Consider the following 17,417-nt stretch of genomic DNA (forward strand, 5'->3'; position numbering starts at 1 on the left):
AACACTGCAGTAATAGGACTAGAAATAGGAAAGAAGTTGTCAGGGATGGGTTTGAATTCTCTGCTACAAAGAAGGCTAACTAATGAATGATGATCGTAAGTTTGCACTTAGAGATGCTTTCCTCGATTTCATCCCAGTTTATGGATTTTGGGAGACCTTACAGTTTGTCCACATTGAAAGTAGTTCTTGTGTACTTGATCTATGCTGTTACATTTTCATCATTACCATCATAAGACACACAAAACTGAAATAGACACAAAATGACATGCCATTTCAGTGAAGAGCTTGTGATTCTTTTGTATTTCTTTGTGGTTGTCCTGTCTCACTGTTCGTTTTGTGTCAGTTTGAACATACTTTGAATCTCCAGTAGTCTTTGTCTGTGCTGATTTTGTGTTTGTTGGTTTTAGTGTCTAAATGTCTGTTTGTGTTTGTCTTTTTGTCTCTTTATTGTTGTTTTTTGTACCTGTATTATGTGTACTCATTGTTAAATTATTCCAACCTACCTTGAATGAAAAACAGTATGTCCAAATGTCGTAGAGCTACATTTAACATAATAGTCCTCTTTTGTGAAAGCTTATGTTAATCTTGAGGCATCAAACATGAACAAGACTTAAACAGACAGTTGAACTGGCGATGTAAGTGCTCTCATCACACTGCCTTTATTGTCTGATCATTGTGTAAAGCTGCTACATTCTGCACAACAGCACAAAGGGTGAAAACAGAGAAGGCTGAATAGTTTTAAATGCAAAATCTTTATTGAAAGACCCTGCGTGACTCAGTCATTGTGGCTGATTAAGACTGGCATGGAAGCACGGACTGGATCTCGTTCTCTTCCACGTTTTCTGTTCCGCAGAAGTGGGTGCTATGAAGGAAGAATGGAGATGAAAAGAGACAGAGACTGAGTGACACACTGTAGAAGGGAATTTGAATCAACATTGGGATTCAAGTATCGGTTGTATAAATGTGTATCAGCAGTGGAGTTGCCTCTGACTCAGACATGCTACTGTGGAATGGGTTCTGGTCAACTGTTATTGTTTGAAATGTGTCTGTCCTGACTGAAAATATGAGCTGTATCAACTCAGATAATTCCAAAATCAATAAATAATTCTTTAATTAAAATAATTCTCATTTAATGCGTCAACCACTTAACATTATTTCAACTGACAGATGCAATGTAAAGATATGAACAGTGCTGACACAGGATGGAGCCTCCCCATCCCCACTCCACAGCTGCCATTACCACTAGAGGGCACTAGAGACAGTCACTTGCTGCCCTCTAGTGGTCAAAGCTTATTTGTGTACACTGTGGCACAGGAACAGCTGCTGTTCCACAACACAGCCACACATACAGTGGAAGAGAGCTTATTGTGTTTAAAAAATATTCTTGCAACAGAGGGATTATATATATATAATATTTTTTTATATATTATATATATATATATATAATAGATTTGCTTGCAGTTTCTCTGGGTACATTCTTCTTCTGGTCACCATCTAAAACCCTTAATCTTAGAAACTAAACGTTTTCTTTATTTCATACATTTATACTCTTTTTGCTGCACAAAAATGGCCTTTTTTAATAAAATTGTATTGTTTGAATTAGAACTTAAAAATGATGGCTAGTTTTAGATTAATTCATTCATTTGTGCCAGGTTTGGAATATCCTGACATGCCCACCCAGTAAGGGTTTCTGTTTACAGAAACAGTACATTCAACGACAAATGTACTTCTCTATTTTAATTAAATTGATTACACTGTTAATTCAAAATCTCTTTTCATGTACGCCCAGTGTGTGAAACATTTTTCAAAGATGAAACTCACATTTGTGAGATGGAACCCACCACTAAAACCTCCAGTAAATGTCATTAAGATAAACTGATATATAACAGTATGATGTTTGAGGTCCCATATTGATAGCGGTACTGTATATGTAGACCATGGTTAGTTTGTGTATTAGTTTATTTTATATTATAGTCCATTTTCTTCTGCTCAAGCTAACAAGGAACAGTTCTAATTGGAGCACTGGCATGTGCAAATCTAGTTTGTAATATGTTTAGCTTGAATTCATTGTTTATATGCCCCTACACTGGCTAGGTGTGTTTGATTTGCACTCTTTGTGCCATTAGATATGAGCTGCCTGACAGCAGCGTTTACAGATAAAAAACAAACTTACATCTTGTTGTCTTTTCCTCTGTGCAACTCCACTATGGATGCTCCGTACTTGGGGTTCAAGGGGCTAAAGATGTGGTTGTTCCACCGAAACTTCACCGCTGTCACTTCAACCACATCCACATCTGCTTCGATCTGCATGGCATACATCTGTCCAGGAACTAATGTACCTCTGGAGAACATGTCACAACACAGTAACCATGAGGATTATTTGTTCATTCATTACATGCAGCTATTCCACATTACGCAGAAATATAGTACTTCATTGTAAAAACATAAAATAACCAATGCAATGGGGACAATATCACTTAACTTAAGCAAAAGTATTTCCTAAAAATGTCCCTTGTGAAGATTAAAACAAATAAAATTAGTTTGGATACAAAAATGTAACATTTTCTTTCTCAATGTGTGAGGGAATACTCTCTAAATTAGCAAATGCTGGTATCATTGTCTTTGACATCTGGTACATATCCTTATACAAACACATTTTATTTATTTATCAGCATGTGGGAAACTGTGCTCAAATTCCGTGCCCAGTGTCAATGCAAACATCTGGTACTTGTACTACTTCAGGAAATGAGGCCCTCTTAAAAAAATGAAATGAATCGCAATTTCTTCAGTTCTTCGTTGAGGACTCTGTAGCTACATATATCCAAGGACTCCATATCATGTGCAGAAGGTGTGCAGTTACAAAAGGATGCAAATAAAACAAACTAATAAAAATGTCAAAATGATAATGTAAGTCATAATGAACAACTGTATTTATTGAAAGTTATTCCATCAGTGCTCAGACTGTCATAAACACACCAATACACGCCAAACTCTTATATGGAGCAGATATGGGAAAAAACTGTATCTGGCAACCATTCTTATACAGTGTATAGACCAAATGGTACTACATGGTATATAATTATTTGGCTACTAATACACTGTTCATATATGCAACACACATATACCTGTATTACTTTGTTTGTCCCTTGAATTTTTATGCCATGCTGCTGTGTCTCTCAAGTCTGCCTGCCTAATAATGTATTCTGATTCTGATTCTGATTCTGATACACTGCCTGGCCAAAAAGAAAGGTCACACTTTAATATTTTGCCGGACCGCCTTTAGCTTTGATTACAGCACACATTCACTGTGGCATTGTTTCAAGAAGCTTCTGCAATGTGACCAGATTTATTTCCATCCAGTGTTGCATTCATTTTTCACCAAGATCTTGTATTGATGATGGGAGAGTCTGACCACTGCGCAAAGCCTTCTCCAGCACATCCCAAAGATTCTCAATGGGGTTAAGGTCTGGACTCTGTGGTGGCCAATCCATGTGTGAAAATGATGTCTCATGCTCCCTGAACCACTCTTTCACAATTTGAGCCCCATGAATCCTGGTGTTGTCATCTTGGAATATGCCCGTGCCATCAGGGAAGAAAAAATCCATTGATGGAATAACCTGGTCATTCAGTATATTCAGGTAGTCAGCTGACCTCATTCTTTGGACACATAATGTTGCTGAACCTAGACCTGACCAACTGCAGCAACCCCAGATCATAGCACTGCCCCCACAGGCTTGTACAGTAGGCACTAGGCATGATGGGTGCATCACTTCATCTGCCTCTCTTCTTACCCTGATGCCCCCATCACTCTGAAACAGGGTAAATCTGGACTCATCAGACCACATGACCTTCTTCCAATCTTTCCAATCTTTATGCTCCCTAGCAAATTGAAGCCTTTTTTTCCAGTTAGCCTCACTGATTAGTGGTTTTCTTAAGACTACACAGCTGTTCAGTCCCAATCCCTTGAGTTCCCTTCACATTATACATGTGGAAATGCTCTTACTTTCACTATTTAACATAGCCCTGAGTTCTACTGTTGTTTTTCTTCGATCTGATTTCACCAAACGTTTAAGTGATAGTCGACCACAGCCAATCAGAATTTTTTTCTGACCACATTTCTTCCTCGAAGACAATGGTTCCCCACTATCCTTCCAGTTTAGAAAGTATAGTAACACCGATAGGAAGTATGGTAACTGATAGGTTGTACAGTAACACTCATAGATAGTATTGTTAACTGATAGTTAGTATAGTAACTGATAGGTAGTATAGTAACATTGATAACACCGTATGTCAGACTGTACAATATGAACTGTAAGGTAAGGTTTTTGTTTTGTTTTTTAACAACATCAATGTCCAAAATCTTTTATCTGATACAGCACAGGGGTTATCTGGCTTTCTGAGTTCTTCTTATAAGAGCAAGAACAAATAAGAACTCTTATATACAACATGGTGCTAAAATGACAGTCATGTCCATAATAAAACAATGTAGTAATATTCTTACATGTGAAGCTGGAACTCCTTGGTGCTATGCCTCGTTCCAGCGAGAGTCACATACAGTATGCCCAGGTTAGGCCAGCTGGGTCCATCCAAGGTTAATGCCATTTTATAGATGTGACCTAGAAATAGAAATAAGTAACAACATTCCTAATTATACATGCCTAATTAACTCACAGCAAGATTTGTTGTTGATGTGAAATTGATGAAAAAAGTACAAACAGATCTCGCAAAGTTTGGTATGTACCATTAATGCACTGAGATGTACTATTAAAGTGGAAACTGAAGGATGAGTCATGTTTTCATACTGTACATACCCATCATTCACATGTATCCAGCAGTCCAATACATTATAAACAGATTGTATAATTAGATCGTTTTACTTTCACCCAGCCCTCCAGAAGCAATGGTAAGCACATCCTGCACTTTTGCATTCTAAAAATGTGCAATGCCTAACTCTCAGAACTTTTAAATATGACATACTCAAAGGTCCAGACAAAGACAACATAACATTGAACTGTCCAGCACTTCTTAACTGATCTTTTATTGACACTATAATGGTGCATTATTATGGTGCATTTTTGACCCAAACTCAGTAGCAAAGGATGTTATCCTACTCTTGATGAAGCATGTTACCAGTTTATAAGAAACTGTACAGTGTGATAACCTTCAACTGAGCTGAACTCATGAAAAACACTAAAAGTGGAAATACCATTTTTTACTGTAAGGATAAGAAAAGTTTTCAATGCTTCTTCACACTGTTTTCTAAACAGTGAGTTCTTCCACTCTGTGTGTAAGTCATGCTGTTATTTTTATCAGGACAGGAAAGGCAGGGTACTTACGGCCAAAGGGCTTTGAACTGCCTGTGGTGAGGAAGTACTTCGCCTTTGAAATGCCATCGGTCACAGTGAACCTGTCAGCATAGTGGCCCATCAGAGGACATGTGCTGTCTACGCATGGGAAACACTTTCCCTGTGAAGACAAGGACATGGTGAGGTGTGAAGAATGATCTCACCCTGTGATTAAGAGTCTTCTCCTGTCAATGAACAGTCAGGGGAAAAGTGACAACCATAAAAGACTTTTCCCCTTATACTCCCTTAAAATGATGCAGATTGCCACCCTATAAATATGACAGTGAATTTGCACTGGAATTGCACAGGCTGACAGCGTGGCCATCAACTATGGCTGCAGGAATAACACTAGAGAGCGTTTATGAGGAGAATGACAAGGAGGTGCTGTCATCTCTCAACAGGGACATAGTCACATGAGGTCATTCTTGGCTCCTTTGATCGGGACATGTGTCCAAAGCGGGGATAAACTGTCATTAAAGCCAACAGCTGCAGTTAGAAGGCCTCTCCATGGAAGACGTGAGGGAAGACCATTTACACTGCCCCATCCACTGCAACAAAAATCCAATCTTGCCTAATCAACTTCTAAAACCAAATAAATGGTTTGCAGCCATATCAGTGTCATACAGCAGCAACAGGTGGCCGTCTCCCACGCATGCTGGGATGGTGGAGATATGGGCCACCACTCCTCCTGTTGTTTTTTTTTTTTTTTTGGTCTGAGCCTCATTTTAAACTGAGGGCCTCCTAGATCCTTTGTTTGTAGCCTCTATCACTTGAAGCTTTACTAGGATCATTAAACCTTCTCTACACTGTATGTACACATTTCATGTCCCATTCTGTTTAAGTGGATCCTTCAGACAGAATTTATTTCACAAATTTGTGTATTTTTGCAGCAAAACAAAAATCTTTGATTTCGATTTTACCACTCTCTAAATGTCCACAGCACAAATATCTATACCAATGTCTTTGTACCAGTGCCCTTGCCTTAAAAAAGTCAGTTATTTCAACTAGTAGATTCACTCAAGAGAGTGAAGTAAATCAATCAGTTCTCATACATGTTCAGCTTCCATAGGCCAGAGTGCAGAGCTGTTTCTAACAATTGTTTAATTATTATGTTTAATTATCTGGTCAGAGCTCTGGATTTGATTTTAGGTCTAGATTAAACAGTGTAGGAACAAAAAGCTGTTTTTGTATTCAGCCTTTGTTTCAAACAACCGAGAGCTGTTGATTCCACTGTGTTGTCATTGTGGGGGTAGTGGTTTATATAACTATTTTTTTTTGAATTGTGCTGACATGTTTCTGTTATTTTGCCATTGTAGTCAATGGGCTAGGCTAAATAACAGAATCACTTTAGTGCTTAATTCAATCCAGTTTAACAGCACTACAAACTACATCCTCCAACATGATCAGATATTATAACACTTTTCTGTTTTAACATTAACTGACCATTATAATAGGCATGACGATTTATTTGTTTTCACTAGTGTACCTATTGAACTGGTAAATGAGTGGAATGGCTCTGGGGCCAATGACACACAGTATTTTAATGCAGTATTTTGAGCTTCTGGAAGTATTTAACTTCACTGGAAAAGATGTTCAAAGTGCAGAGAAAAATAACAAGAACTCCATCAACCAGACTGTAGGTCTTAAGGCTCAAAACAAATTTGTGAAGGTCACAATTTTGATTTACAAGTCCAGCACACTGCGCAGAGCAAAAAAGCCCAAGTAACTAGAAGTGCGGCGCAAATGCTTCAGAAAGAATTACAGGTAGATATAACATCAGCAATGTTATATCTACCTGTTGATTTTTGATCATGTAAAATGCATGCAGCCTTGCAGGCCTGGGTTACACAATTTAACTACAAATGGGCAAGATTGGTCCCAAAATATGTTTGCCTTCGATCAAACATATTCTGTATGGGTTCCTCCCTCACGGGGTGCAGTGAATGAAAGTTGTTCCTAGCTTTTTAAAATTACACTCTTAAAGATTTTCCTGTAAAAACAACAGTGCTGCCACCCAGTTACTGTTAAATGAATGATATCTTGCTGTTGTTGAAATTTACTGTTTTTGTTACTGTCTTTTCAATAACAGCATAAAACTGATATTTTACACCTTTACAGTAATATGTAGGCAAAGGACTACCAGTTAATTAAGATTAATTTACACTTTGTTTCCCCCACAAATGATATATCTGAGGTATTTGCAAGTTTTTTAACATGTATGTGTATGCACGCAGTACATATTTTTAGATTTAGGCAATTATTTTTACATCTTTTTTTCTAAACATTGTAACTTGAGAAATTACTCCTTGGCATTATTCTTTGCTACAAAGACACCTCATTCATGCAGGAACCAGGGGGTCAAGGAGCTGATGCCTCCAGAGATATGCCCCACCCTGAATCTCTCTCCCTGGCTTCCTACGTCCAGTCGTCCAAGGATCATCATCTGTCGCTACTCAATTCTCTTTTCCTTCCCCTCGACCCTTCCTTTCGATCTCCTATCTTTCCCTTCTCTTTAACCTGGTCAAATAAACTTCTTTGAATATCAAGAGGCGTGGTCTTGTTAGTGAAACAATATATGCCATGCACATGCAGGCACATATATTGGCTTCCATTCCATTGCAGGCTCCCATTGCAATGCATTGCAATGGGAGCCTGCATCGGCACAGATAATGACTCAGTCTGACAACAATCCAGTTAAGAAAAACTATTTTCTTATGCTAACAAGCAAAATAAAAATGGTACTCACCAATTAGTTCACAAGATGGAGATGGATAAATATTCACCATTTCAACATGTGTGGACTCACGGACTCAGTTTTGTTCCCCAGTGCAATGAAAAAAATACTGTTAAAATACTGTTTACTTTGCTTTGAGCTATCAGTAATATAAACCACTGTTATATTACCTCTCACTAACTAAAACTAAAATTTACAGTAATATTTTATATTTAGATATAACAGGATTATACTGTTGATATTTCATTGTGAATTTACAGCAACGGTGTAGCTGACATGACTTGCCACAGTTTTGAAAACCACTTGATACTGGTCATGACTTTGGTGATTGATCTGTTTTTTGTTTTTTTTTCTGTATTGCGTGAAATTTTGAACCTGCTCATTGTTATGTTTCATGTGTTCACCTTATAGCCTGTTTCCTTTCCTAGGCTAACTGTAGGTGCAGTTAAATCAGATTTGAAACAAGTCATTGATGTTTAATTTCTATTTAATAAAGTATTTAATCTCAATTATTTTAAACAAAACTTAAAAGGAAGCTATTTAACATTCTGCAATTTGATTTTTTTTTTTAAATGCGTCTTTAGATAAATTTTGTAAAAATAAAAACTGTCCATTGCTACAGCAACTAGTATTATTTAGTAGTAAATGGTCTTGGTTTTATAAAGTGCTTTTCTGCCTATTGGTACACAAAACGCTTTACAGTCTCAATGACACATCTACCCTTTCACTCACAAAAGCACATACACATTCACACGCCAATGCCAAGCACCGGGAGCAGTGTCTTGCTCAAGGACATGTGACAGGATTTGAACCACTAACTGTCAGTTCATGAACAAACCGCTCTACCTACTGAAACACAGCCGGCCGCAGCGGAGGTTAGTGGGGGTTAGCGGGGGTAACTCTCTTAACTCAACCGAAGACTTACAGCAGCAAAAGTGTCCTTGTCAAAGCAGGGGTATCCTACAAAGCCTTGGGATTTAGCAATGCTCTCGGTGTAGTACTTGTAGGCGCGGGCATGGTTGCAGGGGTCAAAGTTTGAGGTACCTGGTGAAAGATTGGATGAGATGACAAGGAGGTAACGGGGAAGAGGAGGAGAAAGGGGAGGGACATAGTGTTAGAAGAGGGTTAGAGGAGGATAGCATAAAGTAAGGGAGAGATATGAATGCAGACTAACATTCTATAGTTCAGTAAATTAATTTCAGGCCAAGATTGAGAATATATCGCTGAGCACTGAGAAACATTTGGAAGTTTATGAAGGGGACAATTATATTATCAAACTGGCAAGAACTGCCCTGCTATGATTGAAAATATTAGCCCTAAATTGAACAGAAAATAGGTTCAGCAAGAGGTCACAGCACAATAATATTAAGAATGTTAGAATCAGAGTTAAGAATGTGAGACAGTCTTGGGAGAGCCAGACATAGAAAGAGGTCAGGGATTCTTTTGTTTTCTTTTCCAGTACAGAGCAAACAACAGGCGCCCCAGGACCTCCAGCTATGCAGCCCTGGCTCCCACTCTCTCTCTCTCTCTCTCTCTCTTATCTATAGGATCAAAAGTGGCAGATTCAGCTGTGACCCCCTCTCCCACCCCTCCCCAACGTCACCCCCACCACCCCTGAGACGCAGGCATGGCACCAATGTTGCCACTTGAGCCTCGCTACTCAGCGGCACATTTCAAAAGATCAAAAGAAGGCCGTCATCGTATTTAAAAATTATTCCATTGGGACAACTCCAATATTCCACAGGGCTCTGTGCATTGTAAGTTGCATGGTTGAGAAAATAGGATGTATAAGTCTTTTTGTCATGAATGACAAGAATAATTTCGGAACACCAGATGTGTAGCGCAGAGACCAGAGGTCACAGCACATGTTTGTAAGTTAATTTCAAAAAGGAAGGTAGAAATTTGGGTCATGTTGTGAGAATGAAATTGAAAGAGCATCAATAACTACACACAACAATAGAAAAAAGATTGCCAAACACACTATCTGACCTACGAGTGTGAAGAATTACACTCACTAACTTGGGGGCACTAAAAAAATGTGATTACATCACAGGTCTACTAAACTTGAAGAGTGAAAGTAAAGAGTGTTGTGATTTATCTCACCCTCCCAGATGCTGTCGAGGTCAGTGGAATCGCCTCTGTTGGCAGAGCATCCAGGCATCAGTTCTCCCCCATTAGGGTAAAAGTCAATGTGACCCACTGGCTCTGATATCCCGAGACCTACAGGAATGGAATCATGTTTTTCCAGAGACATAAGATTTTAGAAAGCAAAATGAAGACACTGAGAGAATACTTGTGATCATCAGTAATACCAAGTTTGGTGCCAAATGGATATCCATCTGTGTGAATGACATCCACAAAGGTGGCATCGCTGGTGTCCAAACGCACGGAGACATCAGTGCCTTGGAAATAAGGTTCAACCGGGTCCAGTCCTAAATGAATCAAAGATATATCAATCTATGGATTTTATCTAAAGGAATGGAGAAATACTGATACTGATAGTACACCAGATATGATTATGCAGTTACACAATATTTACCACTTGTTAGACGGGCTGAGCATCTAACAAGTGGTCAGCTGGATGTTAAGGGGGGGGGGTCTTATGACTCAGTGTTAGATTTAAGCTACCACTGAGATGTAACGGACATTCAGACATTATGCCTGGACTTGAAATTCATATGCTAATTCTGTACATCATATGCTAATTCTGTACATCATATAGTAATTCTGTACATTTTTGCTTACTATTTTTTATTTTATTTTACTAGATTTTATTTTACTTATTTTCATTTTATTTTATTTAATCTTGCTTTTACTTGTGGTTCTTAAGAGTGTTTTTTTATGTGCAACTAAGCTACTGTGACCAAGCAGTTTCCCTTGTGGATCAATTAAGTTTATCTAGTCTAAGTCTGACTACTCCTGACTGGAAGATGTTCTGGTGCAGCTGAACCAGCCTACACAAAGACCTGTTACAGCAATACAGAAGTGTGTATAAAATATACATATACACGTTGTTGTAAGTGAACCTGGTGCCGCTTTGCCCAGTCAAAATGTTGGAGTCTGAACATTTTCTAAACAGAAGAGATATTGTTGCATTTTAGATGTATTTTAGAATAGCAGGTAATGGTCACTTGTCGCATAAATATGGTGTGAATATTGTGTAGTATTTCACCCATTATAAATTTAGGTATATCATAATACAATTATATTTACCAGCTATTGTTGACTCACCTGTGATGCGTGCAATGCCAGGGATTCTTCTACCAACATCTCCTGCAGAGTGAGCTCCCAGGCCGTGTCCAATAATGTGGAACCTATCAGAAGTCTGTCTGAAGTGGCCCTGCGTCAAGTGACATTTATTTATTTATTATTCAAAGACGCAGTATCTGCCACACACACAGTGAACAGACACTCCTTCATCCTCCATGGGACTATCCCCCGACCCGACCCATCTGTTGTGAAACTTTAAGTTAAATTTTTTGCTTCTTTGATTACACTGATGTTCTGCAGTTGTATCGAAACGCTTCACATTTCTCGGTCCAAAAACAAAAGTCATTTGAGTTTATTGGCTGTCACACTATGAGAGACTGGTCTAATAAACTCTTGGTCTGTGTCAGCTAAAATATCCATACACTGTATGCTCGGATACATGATTTGAGGGGTTTGATAAATGGCAGTTCAATTGTAACCTTTACAGTGTAGACAGAAAAAAATAAATGCGAGAAAAGATATGTCATGTTGCAGCTCTGCAGGTCCTAGTCCACTGCTTGTTGTGTGTTTTGCTGTTGTAACCTATAGATTAAACCAGTCGCTGAGAGATAATGATGCACTATACATACCATGAGGTATATCATCATGAAGGCCACCTGTGCAGACACCACCCTGGCATTACTGACAGCCTGAGTGAACCGAGTCTTCACTCCATTCTTCCACTCCGCAACAATGCAGTTCACATTCTCCTGCTGCACCATAGCCTACAAGCACACACAACAACTTTATTAGCATTTATTTTACAAGGAGAGCACTTGCTCCTTGAAAAGAACAGGCGAAAAGAACTAAATGTGTCTATTTTTCCTCACATTTACTTTTGAGCCACTGAACCTCTGAACTTGGTTGCATCTCCTACCAACTAGATGTCAGTGCAGATCATTTGGGTTTTACTAGTCCAACTTTTAAACTGTCAGTCTTGCTCTGTTGTTAACAGAGTCAGATTTAGTTTGTTCTGTTATTCTTAGTATCTTCTGTTAGAAGGTGGTTTGCGGGAAATATTTTTGCAGTGTGCTCACTAGATGGCAGACAGGTCCAGAGCATGAAAGACTGGAAATGTATTTATTGTTTTAAGTTTAGAGCAATTTACCTTACACATGTCTTGAGGCCAGTCCTCATCTCCATTTACCAAATAACCAGGGATGATGAATTTAGTTTTTCTCAACCCACTGTAGTTGGATGCATCGATGGTCTGGTCTGTTATCTCCTGAAATTCATTTGAAAAGCAATGATGAATATGTGTGCACACTCATGGTCTATATGCGTACATGACACTGGTGAGAAACAACAGTTCTGACAATCAACCCCCCTCCTTGCCTGGTAGTACTGGTTTTTCGGGGTGAAGAGGAGGAAGCGTGTCCCAATCTCTTCAGGGCGCCAGGGCAGGGCGGAAACAGGTCTCTGGTCGGTGTTCCCCCAGGGAGGCGTGGTATCAAAACAGCCCAGCTCATTATAGCAGACCTCAGCCGCTGTTAATGTGGAGAATGTACCTCTGAATGACACCATCATGCTTCACCAATGGAAAAATTTCACAGTGATCTTGACAGTTTTATATTCAATAATGACAACTCAGATTGTCCATTGTCATTTGAAGCTCAAACTGACATGTGCAGCAGACCACTGAGGAAGAAACATAGGCTGAAGCAGCAAACAGCTTATCTTTGTGGAAGGAGTTCATGAAGGTTACATGATTTGTACTGCCAAGGTCACAGCATGTTCTCCATTTATTTGGTTTTATTCTTTTTGTTCATTCATGAATTCAGGCAAATTAAAAATTCATTAGATGGTTTTCTAAAGCAATTTAATCCAGGATAGCCAGAGAGAACATTACTCCTGAGCTCAGTGTGAGAGCCACATAGTCATGCAAGCACAGGCAGTAAAGACAAATGTGTCGTGAGGGATAAAGTTTGACACAACAAATGTAAAAAGTAAAAAAATCAATAAATAAAAAATCAATAAAAAATAGAAATCTCATATGTAGACCAAGAACCTGACGTGGATACATCACACAGATTCGAGTCGAACCTCACCAAGTTCCCAGTTTGTACCTCAGAAACAATCACAGTGAATTTCCTCTGACCCACACTGAGACTATGGCACAGTATCAGGTTAATGTTGTAAACACACTGAGAGTCCATGCACATGTAGCAGATGCTTCTGTGCAAGTCTGCATCATTGTAGATGGAGGGAAAAGTAAAGAAGCTGGTTCAATAGCTCTGTGGTGGACAACTGCCAGAGCTGCTTGTGACTGCAGCCATGGGATGATATTGCAGCTGTGTCGATAGCTCTGTTTTTTTGGGGGGTTAGTGGCAGTGAAACATTCAACTTTAAATTGTTTTTATGTTCGGATTATAGTCCTTACATCTACTATGTACTAGAAAGGTCAAATCAAAAGAATAACATTCACATGAAGCATGTTACTTAATTGATCTTATACTATATGACTCTAATAGCTGCTAGCAGATCCATCCCACTCAGTCATTTGGCTTCACTGAAAACTGCCACAAGTGAATATTTACTGTATGATGATGTCAGACAGTGTGGAATACAATTTCATTTTGGAAAAAATTAATTAAAAGAAACATTTTATGAGGAAGAAAAATAGCGCCTGTGCATTAAGAGCTTTCCGATAAAGAAAATAAGTAGCCTGAATTTGGAGAAATACAACAAAAATACCCCTCCTTAACTCTAATGCTCACTTTCATTCCACTGAAATTGAATCCAAACATTTAAGTCAGCTTACCATACGATGCGCCAACGAGGAAGCAGCACAAACCCAAACTCCACATCAGAGACATCTGTTACACACACATAGAATTAGAATATTGGGTTGGAGAAAAATGTAACAAAGATATGAATATGATCCTGCTATACACTCACCTCAGGAGCAGACAGGAAGGTACGGAACTCTGCTCTGTTTTAAATACTCCAGCCACCTGCTTTTTTACCCACGTAGTGGGGAAACACACAGGTGGCCGAAACACTGATATGCTAAGGGTGGCAAGTAAGAAAAGGTGACTTATTAGTTGCAAGTGTGCATGCTTCATACATAGTTCATGATTTTGCCCATTTTAGAGTTTGAACAGATGTGTTCATAAGCAGATCTCGAGAGAGACAAATGTTCATATTTTCCCATGTAGATATCTTCATTCAGCAAGATTTCATAATCATCAGTTTGTTCCGTATCAGCAGCTGGCAGAACTAATCAGTAGCAGTGAACAACACAGTCAGCACAGTCAGTCAGGGCGAATCTGCAGCTGATATCACCATTCACAGCTGCTCACAAACATATCAGTTCTATGACTTATTCTGCTGACTGAAAAAAAGTGTAGAAATATCTGTTGTTTGTTGATTATTGATTTACTGTACAAGAGAAGCTGCCTGCTCATTTAGCGGTGCTGGTTTTCATTTCCTCCCACCACAGCTTAAGAATCACGTACTGTTTGTTTCATGCAAACTTCATAATGTCAGACTTGTAAATACCATGTACACTGTACAGGTACAGGTGCATCCTCAACTCCACACGTGTCTATCCAAATGTTGCCCATAATAATACATTAGAAATCATATAATTAACGCATTTAAAGTCAGACTTGCTCATTTTGATGCACTGAAATTAATGTTTTTTTAAGAATCATTTGAATGATGTACATCCTTGTACACTAATTTTCCTCAAATTCAGCCTGACACCGTTTGTACATCGAGAAAAGCTGAGGTGTTGGATAATGTTTTAAATATATAAGGGGGTATCTTATTAAAGTTTGTCCGTGCGGCAAGAGTTTTTAGTTATGATAAAAGAAAAGTCAACTGACCTCTTGGGACCAATCAACTAAAATACTGATGATATGAAAGCCATTTGTTTTTCTTTAGTTTTTGGACATTTCCCTTATGTCCAATAGATGGCATTAGAGAGCAAGAATGTGGTGGGTCTTCCCTTTCATCAGTTCTGTCACACCTCTGTTCAAGCAGATTCAGCCCAAGGTATTTTATCGTGTATGTATTTAAAACCTTTATTGTCACATCATTTACACTAAATGAACAAAATATATAAATACTAGCATGAAATGTTATATTTCCCACTGAAATAAAATCATTTCGCAAGCACTCAACAAAATGAATGCTTCACAGGCTCCTGTGATTTTTGTACTGACTTCAACAGCATCATGGCATTTCTGAATAAAATAATCCACATAGCACTTTCACACCCATCGCCTGCCAGGAGATCCACTGCGCTGAAACACTGAGCTAAATCAGAGCAGTAAGATTGGGTAAACAGGCTGTCGGGGGCCAATCTTTGCCAGATGATGCAGTGAGAGTGTTGGGTTTTTGTCTGTGAAGTGTGCTGGGCTTTGGACCTTGGTTAATCCCATGTGAAAACAGGCCTCTGTGCACTATGCTCTCCTGGGCTCCTGGATAAATACAAGCCAATTAGAGGTGTCTGGGATAGGTCTTAGACATGAGCTGCAGCTACAGCCAGTGTGTGTGTGTGTGTGTACGTGTGTGTGAGAGACTCGTCCTGTATGATTCCATTTTATGACATTTAGTCATAGCTTGACAGTAATATCACAAATATTGTTACAAACTAACTGCAATTAAAGCCAAACCAGCAGTTCTCTAATAGATATTGTTTGTGTAGCAGAGCCTGCTATTATCAACAGCACTGATAATAGATTTAAGCAGGGAGCCTGCAAACTGAATATTTTTATTGTCTGCAGTTCTTAAAGTTATTCTGGGATGTGTTAAGATGCTGGGATTGATAGATAATTGTTAAAATATACAATGACATCTTTGTGTCTTTGTTTGCAATTTTCATTTTTGACACGTCATGCTTTTTGGGTTCTTTTCAGCAGATTGGGATCTGGTAATTACTATGCATTAAAGTAAAGCTCAAGACAACATGAAACTATAGGCGGTTAAATATGTACATATATACATACTGTAAATCTATTTCGCATGTGAAACCAAGCAGAATCGGGGATGTCATCTCAGTGTGCGTCTGCTCTAATAGATGCAGCACAGACTCACAAATTCAAACAACTTGGAACTGTGGGCATGGCATGCATATTGGAATCCATTATTTGGATGGTGGGGAGTTCTAAGGCAAACGGGAAATTACATGCACGACAGCACAAGCTGGAGGAGCTGGGGATGAGGACAGAAAAGCTTGGTAGGTTGGGCCTGCACTGCAGCGGCTTACTGTAGGAATGTTAATCCTCCTAATGTATTACAGTTGGAGGAAGAGCAAGACCACAGGCTGAACTGGGCCTTCGGGGCATGAGGAGGAGGAAAGAGAAAAAGAGGGAGAGGGGGGTGATTACAAGGTGAGAGGAGAGAAGAAAAAAACGCAACAGAAAGTGTGGTTACTGATTGTCTGCATTGTGTGTCTGTGTGTGTGTGGTGTGTGTGTTTTCCGCCATCTGGCATATGGACAACAATTTCCTCAAATCCCTAAAACAGCATTGTGCTTAAGAGCCATTTGAGCCTCCAGGTTCTGAGTCAAAATTAGAAGTTTAACGGAGTTCTTGTCCAAGCTCAGCAGAGTGTGTTTGTGGATGTTTGCACGCACACCCATTATTGTCTCCACTATAATTCTACACTCGCTACAAAGCAAAATTCTGCTTTGGTGCTACATGGTGCAAACTGGATGTTTTAAATACGTTCCTTCACTCGTAAATTTTTCCGAAATTTAATTGCACTATCAAACCCAGTACTTTCAATGACGAGACCTGTGTCCTCGTGGCCCCCAGTTGTAAAAAGGCATGGTTGATGATTTAATTCTCACCATTTCTTCGGCAGAAAGTCAAGTAGGGTAAATAAAACTGAAGATTTTCTGCAAAGATATATCACTGCTAAATTCATCTTATTGTAGCATTGTATTTTAAATGTTGTAGTTCTGTATTAGCAGCGGCATAGATGTACTCTTTGGTGCCACAACCATGGTCACATTTCCTGATATCAGGAGCCACATAGTGTACTGATAGCTGTATGTACTGAAGACACACCAACATTAACTTCAGCCTCCATAAATTCTTTTTCCTAACCACAGATGTTCCGTTGACGATAAAAAAGGA

At 39.0% G+C, this 17,417-nt stretch overlaps 1 protein-coding gene across 1 annotated transcript; it reads right to left on the reverse strand.

Moving 5' to 3' along the window:
- Window positions 1-792: 792 nt before the first annotated feature.
- LOC311500869 (inactive pancreatic lipase-related protein 1-like) lies at window positions 793-14,587 on the reverse strand (the record flags this gene model as incomplete). The annotated part of the gene is made up of 12 exons (XM_084562498.1): window positions 14,090-14,587; window positions 12,664-12,815; window positions 12,437-12,553; window positions 11,919-12,053; window positions 11,311-11,419; window positions 10,392-10,511; window positions 10,183-10,299; window positions 9,005-9,123; window positions 5,337-5,466; window positions 4,502-4,616; window positions 2,174-2,341; window positions 793-862 (listed from the first exon to the last, which is right to left on the reverse strand). Exons 1-12 carry the CDS (start codon window positions 14,142-14,144, stop codon window positions 793-795), a joined length of 1,407 nt encoding a protein of 468 aa, XP_084418624.1. The 5' UTR covers window positions 14,145-14,587.
- Window positions 14,588-17,417: the final 2,830 nt, after the last annotated feature.

The sequence above is a fragment of the Chelon labrosus genome (assembly GCF_963514085.1).
Source record: "Chelon labrosus genome assembly, chromosome: 15".
NCBI lineage: Eukaryota > Metazoa > Chordata > Actinopteri > Mugiliformes > Mugilidae > Chelon > Chelon labrosus.